Raw genomic sequence first — 22,468 nt, 5'->3', positions numbered from 1 at the left:
CTTTGAAATATTCATAAACAAATCACAAAAACAACAAAGACAACAAATCTTCCAATCCAATTATATCACCTTACTACCAAAACTTAACAAAAATTTGTTGGGTTTGTTTGTGATATCTAAAAGTGGTCCTCCAAAATATAAAAAATGATATCATCAAACACAATTTTTCTTTTTATTTATGAACTCACAAGCTAATCTTTACCCTCAATTTTTTCTTTCAAAATAAAATTCACAAGTTTAAGTTGTGGGACCCTTGACATGTGTCATACGAGCAATGGAAGGTGTAGATTGTGGGCCCCACATCTCCAATGTTTCAATTCACCATTATTCTTCCACCTAATTCCACCTCTCGTGTCTCATTGGAACTCGAACATAAAGAGTGGGGCCAAGGAAGTCAAACCTGGTCAAAGGGGCATTTGTGGGGCCCTATGTCCCACGTGGCACTGCCCCACACATCTTCCCATAACTTTTTTTTTCTTTAATTTTATCAAAATCATTTTTTATTATAACAATAAGAACCTTAAATAAACTTGATTTGATAAACCCTTTGAGGTCCACTAAGACACTAAACCCTATTTTGGCGGGTGAAGTAGTGACACTAAACAATGAAAAAATCACACCCAAAAGACCCTAAAAAAAACCCTAGCATTTTCCCGCTTACTTTCCCATTTCTGCTGACACTAAAACCTCTCAAAAGGATGAACTAAAAATTGGACCTTTTTTTTTTCAATTTTGCATTGAATTTTTTATTATTGAATCTTTTGTTCCCATCACAAAATATTGGTTGTTTTGTTTAGTGTCGTCACATGTTACCCTTTTCAGAACCCAGTCGAAAAGTGACAAAGGCATTTTCTTTTTTAGCTTTTATAAAGGTTTTGTTTTTCACTTGCATTAATTAATGAAGAAAAAGAAAATAGGTTTTTTAAGTTTTTGACAGTATTTTTAGTAAACAAAACCAAAGGATTTCTTATTATTATTATTACCCCTCTTTCTCTCTTTTCTTTTTTTTTTCTTTCTCTAAAAGGGCTTATGGTGAAAAAATCTTCTGGGTCCCTTCTCTTTAATGCCATCTGGTTGTTAATTTGCAAACCCACTTCCTGTTTATTCATGGGTTTTCTTGAAGATGAAAGCTGAGTTCTTTGGGACAATGTGCAACTGGTATGGTGCTACAACTTCATTGTAATCTCTCTATCTATTTCAGATTGTTGCAAGCTTTTGTCTTTATATACTATCAAGTATCTTTTTACTAAGATAGTAAGTTAGTATTGGGTTTCTCATTGTTCTTAAAAATGGGATCTTGGTAAAGAAAGTTTGCATCTTTAATGCTTTTAGATCTCTGGAGTTGGTTAAGTTTCTGTGCTGTTTAATTTATTTCTTACATTTATTGTTCTGTGTCAGTTCTTCAGTCTGAAGCTGTACTTCATCAGCAAAATAGTTCTTTGGGGAGGAGAGAAGAACAGTTCCTTGAAGCTCTGCAACTCAAAGACTGAGTTTTCTTCGTTTAGGGAAAGTGGTGGCTTTTTGTTAACTCATAGTGGAGTTCATTAGTTGTTTATATGTGTTTCAGAAATCATTGTGTTGCTTTCTAAGGTTTCTATCACCTTTCTATTCTGCACAAAATGTCATCATTATGTCTGTTGTTTCACTGTATATAAGTGTAGGAGTGAGTTGTGTTTTGTATTAGCTCCTAGATTTGGAGCACGCTTTGCTAGATTATGTTTTTTGTTAAGTGGTATTGGACTTGAGAATTAGAAGCTTGAAAGTCCCACTTTTTCTCCTAGCTGAGCTATCTTTTTCTCTTCTTTCTTTTTTTCTTCAATTGGGTGAATTTGTTTGTAGGAGTAGAATGAAGTTTGGTGGGCTTTTTGTATTATTCCTACTTTTTGTATCTGCCATGGGACAACTTCCTTCCCAGGACATTTTGGCTTTACTTGAATTCAGAAAGGGTATCAAGCGTGATCCCACTGGTTATGTCCTAAATTCTTGGAATGATGAGTCTATAGACTTTAATGGATGTCCTTCTTCTTGGAATGGAATTGTCTGCAATGGTGGGAATGTTGCTGGTGTTGTTCTTGACAACTTAAGTCTTTCTGCTGAGGCAGATTTGAGTGTGTTTGCAAATCTCACAAAGCTTGTCAAGCTTTCCATGGCCAACAACTCAATCAGTGGCAAAATTCCAGACAATATAGCTGACTTTCGCAGCCTCCAATATCTTGATATCTCCAATAATCTATTCTCTTCTCCCTTACCAGTGGGGATTGGTAGATTACAGAGCTTACAAAACCTTTCATTATCTGGGAACAACTTTTCGGGTTCTATTCCTGAATCAATTTCGGGGCTTTCCTCCCTCCAGTCCTTGGACATGGCTAGAAACTCCTTTTCAGGGTCACTACCAACATCACTGACAAAGTTAGACAAGCTGGTGTTTCTAAATATGTCTTTGAACAGCTTTGACAAGAAAATCCCAAAAGGGCTTGAGCTGATTTCAGGTCTTGATGTAATTGACTTGCACGGGAATATGCTGGAGGGTCATCTTGATGTTGAGTTTTTTTTCTTCACAACTGCCACTCATGTAGATTTTAGCAGCAATATGCTAACTAGTTCACAGCAGGAGAAGTTTATATCAAAGATTTCTGACACTATCAAATTCCTGAATCTTAGCCATAACCAACTTACTGGATCACTGGTAAGTGGTGGTGAGCTCCAAATATTCGAAAACTTGAAGGTGTTGGATTTGAGCTACAATCAGCTTTCTGGTGAACTCCCTGGATTTAGTTTTGTCTATGATCTCCAAGTCCTCAAGCTCAGTAACAACAGGTTTTCTGGAGAGATTCCCAACAACCTATTAAAAGGAGATTCTCTGGTCTTAACTGAACTAGATTTGAGTGGCAACAATCTCTCAGGTAATTCAACTACCAACTACTATAGGTCCTCTTGTTGTAACAGTTAGTTTGTTATGTGATCTGTTTATCTGACCTTCATTACAATAATTTGTCTTTTTTTTTTTGTATGATCTACTAAACATCTTACATTTACTCAATTTTCAGGACCAATTAGCATGATCTCGTCCACGAATTTACGTGTCCTCAACCTTTCCTCCAATGTGCTTATTGGTGACTTACCAATGCTGACTGGAAGCTGTTCTGTTCTTGATCTTTCACACAACCAGTTTGAAGGAAATCTAACCAGGATGGCGAAATGGGGAAACATTGAATTCCTTGATTTGAGTCGGAATCGTTTGACAGGAATCATTCCTGAGGTAACCCCACAATTTTTGCGCTTAAATTATCTCAACCTCTCCGGGAATTCACTCAGTAGCTCTCTTCCGCGTGTAATAACTCGGTATCCAAAGCTTAGAGTTGTTGATCTCAGTTCCAACCGATTTGATGGATCAGTTAATGACTTGTTAACAATGTCAACCTTGCAAGAAGCTCATCTTGATCATAATCTATTTTCGGGTTCTGTTAAATTGTCACCTGTGTCTCCCAGTAACTCTAATCTTCAAATTCTTGATCTTTCTCATAACCAGTTCAGTGGCTATTTTCCTGATCAATTGGGTTCAACTCCAATTCAAGTACTCAATATTGCAGGAAACAACTTTTCTGGTTCACTACCTACTTCGATTACTGACTTGAGCTCACTAAGCTCATTAGACATATCACAGAATCATTTTACAGGCCCTCTGCCAAATAACTTCCCTGATTCCCTTCAAGGCTTTAATGCCTCCTACAATGATCTTAATGGTGTTGTGCCAGAGAACCTAAGAAGGTTTCCAAGATCATCTTTCTTTCCTGGAAACAATCGTTTGAGTCTTCCAAGTGGTTCTCCTGATTCAAGCAATTCACCAGCTGAAAACTCGAAGAAAAAGTCACTCAAGACAGTGGTCAAAGTAATAATAATAGCATCTTGTATTGTTGCTTTGCTCATTATTCTTCTGCTTGCAATCTTCTTTCATTACATTCGTGTTGCAAGAAGAATACCCCCCGAGCACACCATCAAAAAGGATGCCAATAGGCATGCTCAACCGAACCCCTCTAGAATTCGTGGAACAGACACTGTTGGTGCTTTGACTGTTTCAGCTGAGGATCTTGTAGCATCGAAAAAAGGATCATCGTCTGAAATTATCAGCTCTGATGAGAAGGCTGTTGCTTTTGCTGGCTTTTCTTCTCCTTTGAAGGACAGTCATTTGTCTTGGTCACCAGAGTCTGGAGATTTGCTTGCCACAGAAAGCCTTGCAAAATTGGATGTGAGGTCGCCAGATAGACTGGTGGGCGAGCTTTATTTTCTCGATGATACTGTCACATTGTCGCCTGAGGAATTGTCTAGGGCCCCTGCTGAAGTGTTGGGGAGAAGCAGCCACGGGACGTCATACAGGGCAACTTTGGACAATGGGCTGTTCTTGACAGTGAAATGGTTGAGAGAAGGTGTGGCAAAACAGAAAAAAGAGTTTGCCAAGGAAGCTAAAAAATTTGCAAATATCAGGCATCCTAATGTGGTTGGTCTAAAAGGGTACTACTGGGGGCCAACACAGCATGAGAAGCTTATTCTTTCAGATTACATCTCACCTGGAAGTCTTGCAAGCTATCTATATGGTAACTCATTTATCTTTCAATTGTTTCTACATATAAAACCTTTTATTTTATTGTCCAAAATGAAACTGTGAAGAGTACTTGCAAAAGAGAAAGATCCCATTTTTAATATAGTTTGCCTCTATTTTATTGCTATGTATGGTGTGTTAGGAACTATAGAAAACCATGTTATAGATTACCTTTCACATAATATCTTTTGTGTTTTTGATTGTTAAAGTGCTTAACTTTATCTGTTTGCCTTTAATATCTTAATTGTCTTGTCTAATGAACTTTAAGTACATTTCTTTAGATCGTCCGGGAAGGAAAGGTCCCCCATTAACATGGGCACAAAGGCTCAAAATTGCAGTTGATGTTTCCCGCGGTCTAAACTATCTTCATTTTGACCGAGCTGTTCCACACGGTAACCTCAAGGCAACAAACATACTCCTAGATGGTCCTGATCTCAATGCTCGTGTAGCCGACTACTGCCTCCACCGTCTGATGACTCAAGCTGGCACTATGGAACAAATTCTTGATGCAGGTGTCTTAGGCTATCGCGCACCAGAGTTAGCTACTATGAAGAAGCCATTGCCTTCCTTCAAGTCTGATGTGTATGCCTTTGGTGTTATAATGTTGGAACTCTTAACTGGAAGGTCTGCTGGTGATGTGGTTTCGGGTGAGGAAGGAGGAGGTGTTGATTTGACAGATTGGGTACGCGTGAGAGTATCTGAAGGCCGTGGTTCTGAGTGTTTTGATGCTGTTTTGACACCCGAAATGGGGAATCCATTAGTAGAGAAGGGAATGAAGGAAGTGCTTGGAATAGGATTGAGATGTATAAGATCAGTTTCAGAAAGGCCTGGTATCAAAACTATATATGAAGATCTTTCATCAATATAAGGTTGTTAGTTTGAATCTAACTTATTGATTTTTCAAGGGGACTTAATATCTCATTGGCTTCCCTATTTTTGTGTCCTTTTTGGTGTAATGTAATGATGAGTTAAGTTTGTTAATCTTTTGTTGTAAAAATGGATCATATTTGAAAAGGATGCAAATGTTTATTTCAACTGTTACTGTCATTATGATTTTTTTTTTTCACTTCCATGATGATTAATGATAGTTGGTCATTTGATATTGTTTGTTACCTATTTGAAAATGGCTTTGGGAAAAAAAGATGTTAAATATGAGTTTGGTGTCCATTGCATCTGCATTGAAGATTTGTAATGATTGATGGGTTTCTTGAGTTGAGTTAATGAACTTTTGTTGACCACTCAATTTTAATAAATAAGAACACATGCGTGGATGGGAGAATTTAATATTTGGTAAGAAGATGACTATTAAGCACCAGTGGTACTATTGGAATAAAAAGAAATGGTACATCTAATTACTATTGGAATGGTTAGTAATTTTTTTTTAATAAGAGTAATGGTACGCAGTACGCACATACATACTTTACACAAAAATTCAACACGGGATAAATAATTTTGGGAAATTTTATAATATACTTTCTTAAAAGAGATATTTATATCTTTATTTGTTTTAGCATCTAAAATAATTTTTTAGTCAATTTTTTTCTCATGATTATGTAAATTATAGTTATTTAAGACATTCTGTAAAATTTTAAGAAATTCGGAAAAGTTTAACATACCGAAAATTGCGTTCAAGCAGTGTATTGCACGCGCGACTATTTTATTTTATACGCGTGTAAAATAGACTGTTTGAACATTATTTTCTATATTGTAAATTATTCCGAATTTCTCAAAATTTTGTAGGATACCTTAAATAACTATAACGTACATGAATACGAAAAAAAATTAGACTAACAAATTTTGCTGGATGCCAAAATAAATAGAGGGTGCATCAGTACATTCATTTTAAAAGGGTGCATTGTTGAATCACCTAATAATTTTAACTAATAATAATTATTTAAGAATACTTGTTAAAAATGGCTTGACATATAAGTGTAATTTATGAGTGTAGATATTATTATTTTTTTATTTTATATATGTATTAATAATTATCAAACTAAAATATACATAACTCAATACATAATTACATTAATATAATAACATAAGATGATATTGGACACTAATACAACACATGTGCCTTTTAGTATTTATATAAAAAAAAATACAGTATGTTATGAATTTAACTAATAAATATTAAAACAAAATTTAATAAATTATATTATTTCAAATTTTGATAGAAATGTAATATAAGGGATATCTATGACATAAGTGACTAATGTTTTGGATTTGTAACACCTAATGATTTTTTAGTTTTTAGCGAGTAAAGTACTCAATACTAGTAAATTTATAATTCTATTAAATTTTGTCAGTTTCATATTTTAAACGGGATATGTGTAAGGTTTAGATTTTAAATTTTTGAGTGTCAACGGAAACATATAAGATTAGTCTGATGAAATTGAACGAAATTATCGTTTTATAAATATTAATTATTTTATCCACTAAAAAAATTGAGTGAAAACTAATACTGATTACAAATTTAAAACTTTAACTTTAGCTACCTAAACTACAAATATTACTAAATATAATAGAAATTGAATTATGTATAACCTAAAATTAAATAGCTAAAAATTCTAAAACCATTCTCAATCAGATGCTTCAATAGCCTTAGCTAAACTAGCTAACCCTCACTCCAAGAAAAATATGCTTTTGTATACATTTTTTTAATATTTTCTTTTGTCCCTTTTCTTATTTCTCTTTCCCATCAACATTTATATGTTATTTTATTTTTAATTATTTACTTTCACTTTAAAGAATCAATAGTATTTATACATATATTATTTAAATGAAATAAAAAAAATATAAAAAATATGTGAGATAAAATAAAAAATAAAAAATTTTAAAGCGTCTCCAATAAAATACTTCAAAATCCCTTTTTTATTTAAAAGCTATAAATTAATTAATTTTGATAAATCATCCATTTTGTTCTCTCCCAACACTCAAGCTAATGTTCGAGATATGTTTATGCATACTTTCAGACTGGTGGATAAGCCTTTTATCTCTAAGTATCTCGGACTTCCTCAATGCTTTTCTCGAGCTAAATATCAATCTTTTGCTTTTCTTAAGGATAAGGTCTTGTCTGTTCTTCAATCTTGGAATCATAAATGGTTTTCTAAGGCTGGAAAGGAAATTTTGGTCAAGGCTGTCCTTCAAGCTATTCCCTCTTACGCTATGGCTTGTTTTCGTATTCCTACCAAAATCTGTAAATAGCTTGAATCGATGGTGTCTAAATTTTGGTGGGGCTCTTCCCCTAATCGCCCTTCAATTCATTGGAAAAAGTGGTCTATGATCTGCCAATCCAAATTCGTGGGAGGTATGGGTTTTAGGTCCCTAGTTCATTTTAATCAGGCTATGTTAGCAAAGCAGGCTTGGAGAATTTTTCAAACACCTAATTCTTTACTCAGTCGCACCCTCCAAGCAAGATATTTCCCACAAACTGCTTTTCTTGATGCTGTTCCAGGTCATAACCCTTCTTTCTCTTGGAGAAGTATCATATGGGGTAGAGATCTTCTGAAGAGAGGTCTTTGTTGGAAGGTAGGTAATGGGCAGACTATCAACACAATTAATGATCGCTGGTTGCCCAATTGTACTCTCAGGGATTCTGATTTGATAGCCGCTCCTCCTTCTCCCTCTTTATCTTACTTTATTTCTCCTTCTGGTGCTTGGGATTTGAATAAACTGCAAGGTCACTTCCCTGCTTTCATTATTGATCATATCTTGGATATACCTATAGCAGGGCATACGTGTCCTGATATTTTAATCTGGGGAAAGACTAATTCTGGGATTTTTAATGTTAAATCTGCATATCATCTTGCCCTTAGTCCTAGAGATATTCCCTCTTCTTCATCTCCTTTGGGAAATAAACGGTTTTGGTCTAAAATTTGGTTTTCTTCCATTCCTGCGAAGGTTAAGCATTGTGTCTGGCGCATTCTCTTGAATTCTATCCCTGTTGCTTCTAATCTTTATCATAGACGCATTATCCCTGCTCCCTTTTGCCCTCTCTGTCGTGCAACTCCAGAAACGGTCACACATGCATTTCTTGAATGTTCTAGAGTCAAAACTGCCTGGAAAAATTCCTCCTTTTATATTTTTTATGCTGAAAACAAATCTTTGAATATTTATGCCTTTATTTTGAAAGCAGTTGAGACTTTTGATAAACAAATGCTATGTATTTTCTTTTGCTTCCTCTGGATGGTGTGGTCACAGAGAAATAATTACTTGCATCATCATAGATGCTTGTCCCCAATGTTCATATTTGATCATGCAGTTGCTTATTTGCAGGATTTTGAGTCTGCCAATCTTAAAGCAGCAGGTTTATGTAATGTGCAACGGACTTCACTCAGGCCCTCTTCCTCAGTGGTTCCATCTAGCTACAAGATTAATACTGATGCTGCACTCGATCCCAATCTGAAAAAGCATAGTCTTGGTGTAGTGGTGACAGATGCTCAAGATCAGGTGGTGGCTGGCGTTATTGCTCCGTTGACAGGAACTGTGCCTCCTGATGTTGCAGAAGCCAAAGCTCTTCTTCTAGCTTTAGAATGGGCTCAAAGTGTTCATCTTCCTGTTGATATTGTGGAATCTGACTGCAAGGGTTTAGTGGATAAAGTTAATGGGTCTTTTAGTAACTACTCTGTTTTGAGTGATTTTGTAATTCGGATTAGACACTTGCTATCGTTCAGTCCTACCTGTACTCTTCATTTTGTGCCTCGTGAGTTCAATAAATTGGCTCACAATTGTGCTAGGGCAGGGTTAGGATTAGATGGTGAGTATTGTTGGAATGGCTGTTTGCCTTCCTGGCTTTCCTGAGGACTCTTATGTTGTTTTTCTTTTCTCAGGTTTAAAGCACCCCCCCTTTTCAAAAAAAAAAAAAAAAAGCTATAAATTCAAAAAATTTCAACTCTAATCACGCTTTATCTTTAACTTCAATAAAAAAAAATATAATAAACTCTGCACCTTCATTATCGAAAGCAGCACTGTTCATATGAAGAAAAAATTTTATTCCAAAAATATTTCTAGTTATTTTACTCAATTATACTTATATTTTACAATAAAATATTATTATATATTATTTATAATTTTTATAATTATAATTTAAATTTCACATTTTAATTTTCAATAATTTAAATAAATAAAAATTTAGGCCAAAAAATTACTGTGAAAAATAAAATACAAATAGAATTATCAAATTTAAAATTAAAAATAATTAAAAAGACAACATAAGAAAAATAAGAACAGCAGTTACTACTATTACAAATATAAAATACAACAACAATAAAATTTCTGTTAAAAGTAAAATACAAGTAGAATTATCAAATTTAAAATTTAAAATAATTAAAAAGACAACATCAAAAAATGGGTGATTCTACAATGCACCCCTTAAAAAGGATGTACTGATGCACCCTTAACTTGTTTCGGCATTCAGAAAAATTCTATAATGCACACCCTTAAAATGGATATATTGATGCACCCCTATCTGTTTTAGCATCCGAAATAATTTTTTAGTCAAATTTTTTCTCATGGTCATGTACGTTATAGTTATTTAAGACATCCTGTAAAATTTTAAGAAATTTGGAAAAGTTTAACACGCCGAAAACTATGTTCAAATATTGTATTGCACGCGTGACTATTTTATTTTATACGCGTGTAAAATCGACTGTTTGAACATTGTTTTCTATATTGTAAATTATTCCGAATTTCTCAAAATTTTGCAGGATATCTTAAATAGCTATAACGTACATGAATATGAAAAAAATTAGATTAATTTTTTTTTTCTGAATGCCGAAATAAGTTAAGGGTGCATCAATACATCCTTTTTAAGGGGGTGCATTGTAGAATCACCCATAAAATTTCTGTTAAAAGTAAAATACAAGTAGAATTATCAAATTTAAAATTAAAAATAATTAAAAAGACAACATAAAAAAATGGGTGATTCTACAATGCACCCCTTAAAAGGGATGTACTGATGCACCCTTAACTTGTTTCGGCATTCAGAAAAAATTTTTAGTCTAATTTTTTTTTCATATTCATGTATGTTATAGCTATTTAAAATATCCTACAAAATTTTGAAAAATTCGGAATAATTTACAATATAGAAAACAATGTTCAAACAGTCTATTTTACACGCGTATAAAATAAAATAGTCATGCGTGCAACACACTGTTTGAACATAATTTTCGGCGTGTTAAACTTTTCCAAATTTCTTAAAATTTTACAGGATGTCTTAAATAACTATAACGTACATGACCATGAGAAAAAATTTGACTAAAAAATTATTTTGGATGCTAAAATAGATAGGGGTGCATCAATATATTCATTTTAAAGGGGTGCATTGTAGAATTTTCCTAAAAAAATAACAACAGCAATTACAAATATAAACTAGAAACATATTTATTTATTTATTTTTTTTAAAAAAAAACAACTACAACAGTTATAAATTATACTGCATGTTTTAAATTAATGATAACTAATTAAATATATTGGGTGATTCTACAATGCACTCCTTTAAAAGGGATGTACTGATGCACCCTTGACTTGTTTCGGTATCTAGAAGAATTTTTTAGTCTAATTTTTTTTCATATTCATGTACGTTATTGCTATATAAGATAACCTATAAAATTTTGAGAAATTCAGAATAATTTACAATACAAAAAATAATGTTCAAACAATCTATTTTACACGCGTATAAAATAAAATAGTCACGCGTGCAACACACTGTTTGAATGTATTTTTCGGCGTGTTAAATTTTTTCAAATTTCTTAAAATTTTGCAAGATGTCTTAAATAACTATCACGTACATGACCATGAGAAAAAATTTGACTAACAAATTATCTCGGGTGCTAAAACAGATAAGGGTGCATCAATGTATCCATTTTAAGGGGGTGTATGGTAGAATTTCCCAAATATATTTATTAATATAAATATTTATCAATAATATTGATGAATAAAGAGAAAAAAAAAAGAATATCTTTGGTTTGATTAAAATTTGAAGTAAAATTAATAATATTGTGTGCTTCTACAATATACCCCTTTAAAATGAGTGTACTGATGCAACCCCAACTATTTCGGTATCTATAAGAATGTTTTAGTCTAAATTTTTTCATAGTCATATATGTTATAGTTATTTAAGGCATCTTGTAAAATTTTAAAAAATTCGGAATAAGTTACAATATAGACTTCAATGTTTAAACCGTCTATTCTACACGCGTATAAAATAAAAAAATTACGCGTACAACAGACTCTTTAAATATTGTTTTCGACGTGTTAAATTTTTTCGAATTTCTTAAAATTTTGCTAGATGTCTTAAATAACTATAATGTATACGACCATAAAAAAATTAGACTAAATATTGTTTTAGATAGCAAAACAGATAAGAGTGCATCGATACACTTATTTTAAGGGAGTGTATTGTAGAATTTTCCATTAATATTTATATTTTTTTTTAACTTTTTTTCACTCTAAATTACTATTTCATCTCCCATTACTATTTTAGATTTTTTCCATTCAAAAGGACAAAAAATGGGAGATGAAATAGTAGTTTAGAGTGAAAAATGTTAAAAAAATAATAATTAAAAGTAAAGTTAGGATTGAAGATGGTCTTAAAATGGTATTATAATAGAATAAAGAAATTGATGTGAGTGGTGTAAAGTAGGGTAGGATATAAGATTATTTTATTGGATTTGGATCATGGATTGAGATAAATTTAATACTACTTTATGTTTGGTAGAATATTAGATTACACAAATATGATATTAATAATACGTATAATTATGTAATAAAGACGAGCATTTAAGAAATATATATAAAATCTTTATAATAACAATTGTGGATAAAAGTGATTTTTTTTTTTAAAAGGAGATAAAATATGTTGAGTAAGTCTATAATATTTTTTTTTAAAGTGTAATTTGAGATATAAATATATAAATTTAACTCACAGTTGTAAATAAATACATACATTTAATTTTTTGCCGTAATAATACTTAAGTTATATTTCTAGAATTCTGTAAGTACTTGACCATTAAATATTAATTTATTATCCACATGTTATTTTTTATTGGTATATTTAAACTAATTTTTTTAAAAAAATAAAAATTTAATGACTTTGACTAATCAAGGATTGTCACGTAACAATTTACTTGACATTTAATAGCTGAGTACCTACAAAAGTTATGAAATTATCACTTAGGTATTATTACCGTCAAAAAATAAACTTAAGTATTTATTTGTAATTAGAAGTTAAACTTAAATATTTATGCTGTAAATTACTCTTTTTTAAATGGATGTTTTAGTAGATTTTTTATTTGTTTTGACATCAATGAGAGTTTTTTAATATATTTTTTCATGATTGTGTATGTTATAGTAATTTAATACTATCGGTAAATTTTTAATAAATTTAGAATAGTTTACTATGCTGAAAATAAAATTTATATATTCGTTGCACGTTCGACTGTTTTTTCATATATGTGTGGTAAGTAACGGTTTAAATCTTATTTTTAGCACTATAAATTATTCAGAATTTTTAAAAAATTTACAGCTATTAGATTATTTTTTTTAAAAAAACTCTGAAACAGATAGAGTTTTTTTTTTTTTTTTAAAAAAAAACCATAGTAGTTCTACTACGTACATAAATTTCGAAAGAGATTAATTAAGAATAAAAATACAATGACTATATAATGTGTGAATACCTATCTTAACTCTCCAAAAGTTGTGAAGGATAAGACGAAATTACGTGGAGTTAACAATGGATAAGTCTTAATACTATGCCTAAAATTTTGGATAAACCAAGGATTTTATTATATTCTATAAAAACAAACTATATTCATTATTATATTATAAAAATTAATTGTTGTCTTTTAAAATATATGGTATTTTAAAAAAATATTTGTATATATTTGAAAAGAATTTTCTTTTTTGAGTTTTGAGTTGGGTGAACTTTAAGCTCAAGCCTCGTCCTTCTTAGCTCAAGGTCACATATAAATAAAAAAAAAAATTGAATAATGAATATGTGAATTCACAAATTATATTACACGAATATTTTACACGTAGTAATGTAATAATATTTTTAAAAATTAATCACAAGTATTTAAATTGGAATCTTTGTGTTCTAAAACTGTCACATTATAGTGTGTAATATTTGAATGTAATTTGCCAATATACATATTAATAGTTGTAAAATTTGGTACACGTTAATTTAGTATGCCACTGAAGTTTTCACGATATACAAATTTCATATTAATTTGGTGAAATAGTACACTATTACTCCAAGAAAAATGATAAAAAGAGTGTCAGACATTTTTAGAGTATATACTTAAATAATGTAAAACTGCGTTAAGAAGAATAATATACTTTTTCTTTTTAATGTTCATACCTTGTACTATTACATATAAATAAAAAAACAATTATATAATAGACTAAAAATTAAAAAAAAAAACAATTACAAAAATAAATTAACACAATTTTTTTATTTTATTTTTTTATTTATAAAAATACATTTTCGAAAAAATAATAAATTATTTTTTTTTTGATTATTTTATAAATATATTATAGTTGTCGTGAAGTTGATATCTAATTTTTTTATGTTGTAAAATTATAAATAATATTGGAGAATATTTTTAAAAATTCCCCTTTAAACAATGCTCCACAAGTAGTTGCTCAATTAATTATAAATTATTATATAAGAGTTGCATTGCTACTTCCATTTTCAGAGGAAAATAAAAAGAAAGAGAGTACAAAAAATATGAGGAATTACTGGTAAGTTACATTTTTTTTAATTTTATTATTATTTTTTTAACTTAAGTTGCTTCGTAGGTTACAATGTGAATTGTATATTGAGTTGAGTTGCGTTACGATCTGGATTGTAATTTTAATTGAGTTGCAATTTAAATTATTTCGTCTGTTGCGACTAAGAAATTTATAAGTAAAGCACCGTATATTTTTAATTTACTAGAAGAGAGTTACGTAGCGAGCCACGTAAATATTAGTTTTATTTTAAGTTCTAGGGGGTTTTTGTTCAAGAATTTAGTGACTAATTGTAAATTATGTTATAAACGATATGTTTTATAAAACTAATTCTTAAGAATGTCATAATTGTGTATATAAACCTATAATATACATATTGTTATTCAAATGTTTTATGTTATAAACAATTTTTTTTATATAGAGTTTAAATTTTATATTGATGATTGTTATTTAGGGTGGGTATTGGTGTAGTTTTTTTTTTTTAATTTAAAAAAAATTGTTTAATTTTTTGGGTTTAATTATTGGGTTTAAACGTGTAACAATATTAATATTTGTTAATTTTTTATTTATTTGTTAACTTTTAACTAATAAAAAAAAATATGATATACGGTTTGTTATGTTATAGAGATATGTGGCTAAGATGATTTTTTTTTTTAATTTAAAAAAAGATTGTTTAATTTTTTGGATTTAATTATTTGGTTTAAATGTTTAAAAGAAGATTGTTTAATTTTTTTGGTTTAATTATTTATATATTTTTGAAAATTAACGGGAGATCAAACTTATCGTTAAATTTAACAGAATATTTTTTTATTTTTAAAGTATATTCTGTTAAATTAAGAAATGCCGTTAAATAAACACTTTTAATATATAGAGATACACGCTATAAATGAAAAAGAAATGCTTTAAAATGTATAAATGAACAAAAGAAAAACCCCGTTTTATTAAGCAATAATGCATATTATATACCATATTCTCAAAAAAAAAAAAAATGCATATTATATACCAACCAAGGCTAAAGGACAAAACATAAGTGCTAAGCCTGCTACAATAGCAGTAGTCTGAGTCTCTGAGTGGTACCAAAGGTAGTGGTTTACAATAATATATTTCTCAATTTTTGAGGGGATGATGATGATGACATTGATGAGTAACAGACAATGATTGTGTAAGTGTTTATTTATTTCTTAACATTAAGGTTTTTTGTATGTATTTGATCACATCACAGTCATAGATGTTGGTTTTGGGACATGTAGAGTGAATGATTATGAAAAGAAGAGGTTAAGTAAGCAGTAATCATGGGCAGGTGGTGTAGAGCAAGATCATTGCTTTCTCTTCATTCTACTCTTACTTCTCTTCCCTTTCAATTCTCTCATCCACACCCCAGATTTTCATCTCAACTACTCCATCCCCCTCCTCCTCCATTTCAGGTTTGTTTTTTTTTTCTTATTTATCACTCTATACTATAATCTTCCTAATTCTCAACTGGGTTTTTGATCAATTTTCATGGCTATTATTATTGTTATTATTTGGCTTTTAATGGGTTTTATTTGTAATCTGATTTTATCAACCGTGTTCAAGGTTTTATCGTTTTATGTTATTTCTTTGCTGTTTCTGTATTTTATTGTATATTAAATAAATTGAATCTAATACACTATCTGTCTTGTTGATGTATTTACACTCTTTCAAACAAAGCTTCTTCTTCTTGTTCTAAATTTTCATTTTGCCCCCCACTGAGATAATGGTTTAATGTATTTTTTATCTCTAATGAAACATTACGGGTATCTATCTATATATATATATATAGGTGTGTGTGTATCATATATCAAAGCATTCACTATGAAGCACAGTAAATATTTTTAATGGGTGCATTGCAGAATGTTGGATTTATAGGTCTTGGAAATATGGGATTCAGAATGGCTAATAATCTAATAAAGGCCGGATACAAAATAGCCGTACATGACATGTAATGTATTTGAATTCATTGATTGATTATCTTTTGTTGTTTTTTTATATGCCAATGATTGTTAGTATATTTGTGTATTTAGAGGTGAGATTTTTGTTCTTGTTCAGAAATTCTAATGCCTTGAAGGCCTTCTCTGACATGGGAATTGTCACAAAGGAAACTCCTTTTGAAATTGGTGAAGTCAGTGATGTTGTAATTACAATGCTTCCTTCTTCATCTCATGTGAGTATAAATGGTTTCATACCCGCTTTTTAATTTGTATGCGAAATTACATACCCTTGTTAGAAACTGTTGATTTGTGCATAACTTGGTAGCTAATTTCATCAAGCTCCATATACTGATGGAATTTCATATGCCATTTCTCCTAATTGCTTAAACAGTAAAGAGAGGGTTACTTGAAATACTTTAGGTTGAGTAGTGGAGTCCCTAATATGGGATGACCTTATGGTTTCATACTAGTCATATTGTGTGTTTTATGCAGGTCACTGATGTTTACACAGGACCTAATGGGCTGCTTCAAAGTGGGAATGTCTTGCGACCGTGGCTAATGATAGATTCATCTACAATCGATCCCCAAACATCAAGGAAGCTTTCTTTTACCATATCTGAATGCATGTTAAAGGAGAAAAAAGGTATCATAAGTGCTAAAAATACAAGCATACTGTTTTCATTTGCCTGTTACACATCTCAATTGGAAGGGTATCTGCTGATTATGTTGCTAATTTGTTATAATTCAACGCTACCCAAATTGTATGTTCAGTTATTTATTTCCCAAGCTGTATAGGAAACTAGATGTAGAAGACTACAACAATGATGAAGATTTTTGCTGACATAAACACATTTTTTATCAAGATATTTTTAGGGTACATTTGTTTTATGAAATTGACGGTCCAGCATGAAAACTTTGGCACAATTCTGACAGTGACAGATTGTTTTTACAAGACGATCAACCTAAGAGTGTAAGACATTGGAAACTAGAAGTAGGGAAAGTTGCCGAAGAGCATTACTCAATTCTATTTCATGACAGAAACAATTAAGGCCTAATAATTTCTCCTTCGAAAATGATTAGGAATAACATGTTTGTTTCGGTTTAGTGACAGATTTTAGGAATAAAATTGCATGGTGATGGTATGAGGAGTCTTAATTTACTAACAAACAAGCTTACCATGTTCTATTGATGAGTTGGGAAAGAATAGAAGATGCTTGGAACGGGGACATAATATTGTGCATGGTTTTTCTCTCAATTTCAGATTGAAATAACTATCAAGAACAGATAAAGTATTGCAATATGGTTGCGTCGAAATTTTCTTGTACGGTTCATTGAAAGTTTTGATACATCAGAATTTAGTGTAGCCTACTTAAAATTGGACTTCTATGTTATGACATTGGTTCTTGGACTAGAAAAAGAATTAAAGAAACATGGATGGTGTTATGACAAGCTAAATACCTTGTAGTAAATGATAGAATGGTTCAAAGTAATTTTGAAGGTGCCTTTGGTAAACCCAGTAGCTGATATTACCTGAGAAAATGCCAAAAAGAAAAGGTTATGCTGATCTTTTTGCTATGCATGCAAGCATGATATATTCTTTTGGGTTTTTTATTTTTATTTTTATGATTGACTGCTCTGATTAAGTAAATTTGTGAAGGTCATCAAGAGACTCCAGTAATGTTGGATGCTCCTGTATCTGGCGGTGTACTCGCTGCAGAAGCTGGGACACTTACTTTCATGGTATAATATGATTCATTTTTTGTCATTGTGTCATATAAGAAGGAAAATATGAGCTTTGCTATGCAATGAAAACACCTTTTGACTCTTTTTGTTGGAATAGATACAACGGCTTTGCTTATTTTGAGGAAAAATCTCCATATTTCCTGAAGTTTCCTTTTCATTTTACCTGAATATCACTTCTAGGGACATGAAGATACTAGTGACATTGAGGCAATTTCCTAGAATTAGGTGAATTATTAGAGACTATTTACCAAGAGCAAAACCGGTTGAGCCACTTTTGAATCTTTGCAAATCTTCCTCCTAAGCTTCCTGAGATTCATGATGGAACCAAAGTTATGTTCTTGTTTCTAATATATAAGATATATAATAATAATTAAAAATAAATAAATAAATATTATTGATATTTATGCAGGTTGGTGGCCCTGAGGAGGCTTACTTGGCTGCAAAACCCCTGTTCCATTCAATGGGCAAGAACACAGTATACTGCGGTGGAGCAGGAAATGGTTCGGTAAGCTGTCATACATGAAAATACATCATGTTTCACATTATTCACAACTTTATTTAGTGTTTCATTGTAGTTCATGCTTAATATGACTCCGCACATGGTGACATAGATTTGAAGTGCTCTCTCTTTTTCATCATATGATACAAACTTCAAGTTTTTTGTATAAAATAAATAGGTTCAGATTATTGCTAATATATATATTTATATGCCTGATTTATATACCCCTATAAGAAATTGTTGCAACATATTTGATACCTATTGGGGTGTCTTGCTATTCAGGCGGCAAAGATTTGCAATAATTTGGCAATGGCTATTAGTATGCTTGGTGTCTCAGAAGCCCTCTCTCTTGGTCAGTCTTTAGGGATCGATGCGAGCACTCTAACAAAAGTATTCAATTCTTCAAGCGCTCGCTGTTGGAGTAGGTATATGACAACTTCTCTACTATTTTGTGAGAGTTCATTCGAGCATTCCAAGGCAAATTTAACTGAATCACAATTTTCTTTGAACTTCTAATGTTTGTAGTAGACTAAAATCTAGATATGGTCATGCTATCAAATGGTGTCTGTTGTTTATTAAGGGAAAACAACCATTAAGCCTCTCCAATGGAGTTGGAAAACACTATGATCTACATCCTACAGCAAAAAATATCCTTGCGAATTTAACCAATCTTTTCTTTATCAAGAAACATTAAGAAGAAACCCAATTTAGAAATGGATATTAAGTAAAAGAATGGTGGATTAATAAGTTTTGTTGAACTTGTATGGATGTATCAAACTCGGATTATTTTCAATGAAATGTTCATTCTTAGAAAAAGAATAAGTTTTGGTTATGAAAATTTTCGGATTTTCATTTTTATCTTCTTACAAGTACATAATATCTTGCATGACAGTGACACTTATAATCCTGTTCCTGGAGTGATGGAAGGGGTGCCCTCTTCAAGGAATTATGATGGTGGCTTTGCAACTAAACTTATGGTTAGTGGTTAAGATTAATTGTTGTTGTAAGAAAAGAATCGCGGTTCTTATACTGTGTAAAACTCAATTCATAAGGCCATATTGCTCTCAACAATTTACCTGGTTTTAACTAATATATTCATTTGCAGTTCAGATTAACTCAGAAATAAGAATTTTTGTTTTTCTTATAATAATTTGATTAGTGGTACCAACTTCACTCTAGAATAATTAAAGATTTTATGAACATTTCAGGCTAAGGATCTAAATCTTGCTGCCACTTCTGCCAAAGAGGTCGGCCATAACTCTCCATTTACATACCAAGCACAACAAATGTAAGTCTTCTCAAAGCTTTGGCTATTGCACATAACTTTTAGATTTCAGTATTATTCAGTGAAAATCATTGAACTTTGTTTGTTCATATCTATTAAGTACAGATAGCGTTTATAGTGTTAGATTTGCTGAGCTCGATAATAGAGAACATAATTCGAAACTAAACATGTTGATTCATAGAAGAAACTTCCATCTCTTATGAAGTAGTGAACAAAATTTACGCATTACAAGTTGGTTTTAAAATTCTTCAACAACTTACTTGTGTCATAAGTTATTGCTAATTTAACAATGATAACATTGTTTCTTATCTATTATTCATGAAAGCTTAGGGAGTTAGATATAATTTTAGTATCTGTCAAATTTCTTATCTTTGTCACAATATGTCACACTGCCTGTTACAAACCAAGGAAATATCATCAAATCCCATTAGAGGGCATAAAATGGCTTTTACTTCTCTTAAGGTCTAACCTCTTATTATTATAATTACCAACTCAAAAGAATATGTTTAGTTTCTTGTACCTGATGAACTGACTATTTTCTGCAGCTATACAGATCTATGCCAGGATGGTCATGAAACCAAAGATTTCTCGTGCGTTTTCCGGCACTATTACTCTGGTAAAGATGAGACATAGTAAAGAAAATTCTTGTCATTAGTTGCGGAAGGCGCTATTGGGATATTTGATTACCTTCTTATTTTGCCACCCAACATTTCATGGAATTTCTTAAGCCTTCACTTGTATTGGATTTGCTTCATGATCTATATGCATGTTGTGGCATGTTTGTACAGATTTACATGTTGTGTTTAATACTATGCTTTATGTTAAAATAAGCTCTCATAGATGGAGCTCAAAGCACAAGATAATCTCAAATTGAATAGCAAAAAAAAAAAAAAAAAAAACTCAAGTTTTACTTCATAAATTGTTGAATCTTCTTATCTTTTCAATTTTCATTATTAAATGCCTAAAAAATGTTAATTTGGTTTTCAGCAATAACTTTTTAAACTCAAATTGTTCCCAACATAATTAATTTACATCAATGTTGGGATTTAAAATAAAAATCCCAATAGTATCAGAGTCATAACTCATACTATCCTATGGACGAGTTTCTACTTTTCACTATGGCTAACTTTGACGAATCATCAAGCTCACTCAATACTCTTCTTTTTGCCCCTCTTGCACTTACACCTTTGCCCCCTGTCGAAAATCAACTTTCAATAAGTTAGACTTCCTTTACGAGCTTTCTTATGTTCTAGATGAACATAAAATTACCTTCGATTCTCTTCCTCTCTTAAATCTATATCAACCTTTCACCAAGACTCCTTCCTCTTTTACTAGATCCATTAAAGCACTTATTAAACCATCCTTCAAAGCTCCAAAAGAATACATTCAAGCCTCAAAATTCAGCAGTGCCAACTTGCACCAACACCAGAAGTCCAATTTGTGACTCTTGAAATTCCACCTGAACTCCCTCCACAATGGATGGCACAAGGTTATACCTACATCCACTTTGGTGCTATTCGCCTTGCTCTAAATTATCATGGCAGGAAGGACCTTCCAGTTAGCGTTCATATTGGTCTTCTTGATATTCGAATGAGGAAATATCACCATACAAGTATAGCTACTATTGAAACTACCTTAAATGCAGGAACAATGGTCGTCACTCTGTTTCCAGATTTCAACATGTCTTTAAGAGATAATCGACTGACTGATGCTTTTAAAGTAGAAGTATAGACAGTAGGAGTGGATCAAGACCCAACTTATCTTGGCGCCACACTCCATTATCAGATGGCATATCGGCTTCAGGATCTTGCTCTTGATCTTAGCATCCCTCAAACACAAGACACTTTACTCATCTCTGTCGATTCTAAATAAGTACCGACCTACACAGGGCTATTTATACTCACGAACAAATTCTCTCCAAACTTGGAACTTATTTTCAACATAATTTTCTAATTCACCCAAAGTATACTTTTGCCAATTTGCTCCCCTTCCAAACTGCACTTTTCACTCCAAAATCCATAGCTCATCTTTTTTGGTACCTAACATGCCTCTGTACAATGGCTGTCGAAGTCCAAGCTATTGCTCTTCACACTGTTATACAGTCTTTCCTCGAACAAGAAAAAAATAAACCAACCTAACAAATCCAAATGGACATTTTGTCTTGGTACGCTCCTCTAGAGGAGTGGAAAAAATACTTTAGGATGAATGGGAAAAAGTTCGCAACAATAGGCACGTCTTTGTTTATCCATCAGCACCACATGTAGCCAACATGATGGATTGCTACACTGTCTTCTTTATCAGTGTTAATGCAAAATTGGATGAGAATAGGAAAATAGTTTGCAATCCCACTTTTGAACTATACACGGCTCCCAAGAAGCACCTTTCAGAGAAAGTTCAGAGTACAGAGATCTCCAAAAGGTTATTTTTGAGAAAAACCAGACTATTCCACCAGAAATTTGTCCAAGAATAGAAGATGATGCCCCATGGGAAATGTTTCCCTTAGATTATTCACGATGCATAGCAAAATCTCTAGAAAAATTCAAAATTTTTGAAAATAGTCACAATCAGGTCCAAGCCCATAAAGCAAAGAAGAAAAAATCTTCACTATTCAAAGAAACACACTGTAGGGGTCATACTCCGTAAGACAAGCATTTATGAGGATTCAT

The 22,468-nt window shown here is 31.7% G+C and overlaps 2 protein-coding genes across 7 annotated transcripts; both read left to right on the top strand.

Moving 5' to 3' along the window:
• Nucleotides 1–649: 649 nt before the first annotated feature.
• On the top strand, nucleotides 650–5,632 carry LOC133039897 (LRR receptor-like serine/threonine-protein kinase GHR1). 4 transcript variants are annotated; one of them, XM_061118981.1, is made up of 5 exons: nucleotides 841–1,158; nucleotides 1,399–1,590; nucleotides 1,840–2,903; nucleotides 3,048–4,592; nucleotides 4,879–5,632. In XM_061118981.1, the coding sequence occupies exons 3-5, from the start codon at nucleotides 1,847–1,849 to the stop codon at nucleotides 5,463–5,465; spliced, it is 3,189 nt and encodes a 1,062-aa protein (XP_060974964.1). In that variant the 5' UTR covers nucleotides 841–1,158; nucleotides 1,399–1,590; nucleotides 1,840–1,846; the 3' UTR covers nucleotides 5,466–5,632. The 4 variants fall into 4 exon arrangements, with proteins under 4 accessions (XP_060974962.1, XP_060974964.1, XP_060974965.1 ...); XM_061118982.1 differs by having other exon boundaries at nucleotides 841–1,179; XM_061118979.1 differs by having other exon boundaries at nucleotides 650–1,158; nucleotides 1,399–2,903.
• Nucleotides 5,633–15,329: 9,697 nt separating this feature from the next.
• On the top strand, nucleotides 15,330–20,632 carry LOC133039896 (probable 3-hydroxyisobutyrate dehydrogenase, mitochondrial). 3 transcript variants are annotated; one of them, XM_061118976.1, is made up of 11 exons: nucleotides 15,330–15,488; nucleotides 15,577–15,750; nucleotides 16,198–16,286; nucleotides 16,394–16,508; nucleotides 16,768–16,918; nucleotides 17,933–18,015; nucleotides 18,428–18,523; nucleotides 18,800–18,942; nucleotides 19,410–19,494; nucleotides 19,726–19,805; nucleotides 20,348–20,632. In XM_061118976.1, exons 2-11 carry the CDS (start codon nucleotides 15,619–15,621, stop codon nucleotides 20,433–20,435), a joined length of 1,062 nt encoding a protein of 353 aa, XP_060974959.1. In that variant the 5' UTR covers nucleotides 15,330–15,488; nucleotides 15,577–15,618; the 3' UTR covers nucleotides 20,436–20,632. The 3 variants fall into 3 exon arrangements, with proteins under 3 accessions (XP_060974959.1, XP_060974960.1, XP_060974958.1); XM_061118977.1 differs by having other exon boundaries at nucleotides 15,355–15,488; nucleotides 15,627–15,750; XM_061118975.1 differs by having other exon boundaries at nucleotides 15,358–15,408; nucleotides 15,549–15,750.
• The last annotated feature ends 1,836 nt before the right edge of the window (nucleotides 20,633–22,468 follow it).

Source organism: Cannabis sativa, chromosome 7 (genome assembly GCF_029168945.1).
Source record: "Cannabis sativa cultivar Pink pepper isolate KNU-18-1 chromosome 7, ASM2916894v1, whole genome shotgun sequence".
Classification (NCBI taxonomy): Eukaryota; Viridiplantae; Streptophyta; class Magnoliopsida; order Rosales; family Cannabaceae; genus Cannabis; species Cannabis sativa.
The sequence above is the reverse complement of the archived record's forward strand: the minus strand, read 5'-3'. Positions and strand labels throughout refer to the sequence as shown.

Excerpts from the sequence above, each read along its gene's own strand:
- LOC133039897 (XM_061118979.1), top strand. The coding sequence starts at position 1,847 with ATGAAGTTTGGTGGGCTTTTTGTATTATTCCTACTTTTTGTATCTGCC. Across the intron at positions 2,904-3,047 it reads GAGTGGCAACAATCTCTCAG|GACCAATTAGCATGATCTCG; the intron begins GTAATTCAACTA and ends CTCAATTTTCAG. Across the intron at positions 4,593-4,878 it reads TCTTGCAAGCTATCTATATG|ATCGTCCGGGAAGGAAAGGT; the intron begins GTAACTCATTTA and ends ACATTTCTTTAG.
- LOC133039896 (XM_061118976.1), top strand. The coding sequence starts at position 15,619 with ATGGGCAGGTGGTGTAGAGCAAGATCATTGCTTTCTCTTCATTCTACT. Across the intron at positions 16,509-16,767 it reads TGCTTCCTTCTTCATCTCAT|GTCACTGATGTTTACACAGG; the intron begins GTGAGTATAAAT and ends TGTTTTATGCAG. Across the intron at positions 19,495-19,725 it reads GCTTTGCAACTAAACTTATG|GCTAAGGATCTAAATCTTGC; the intron begins GTTAGTGGTTAA and ends TGAACATTTCAG.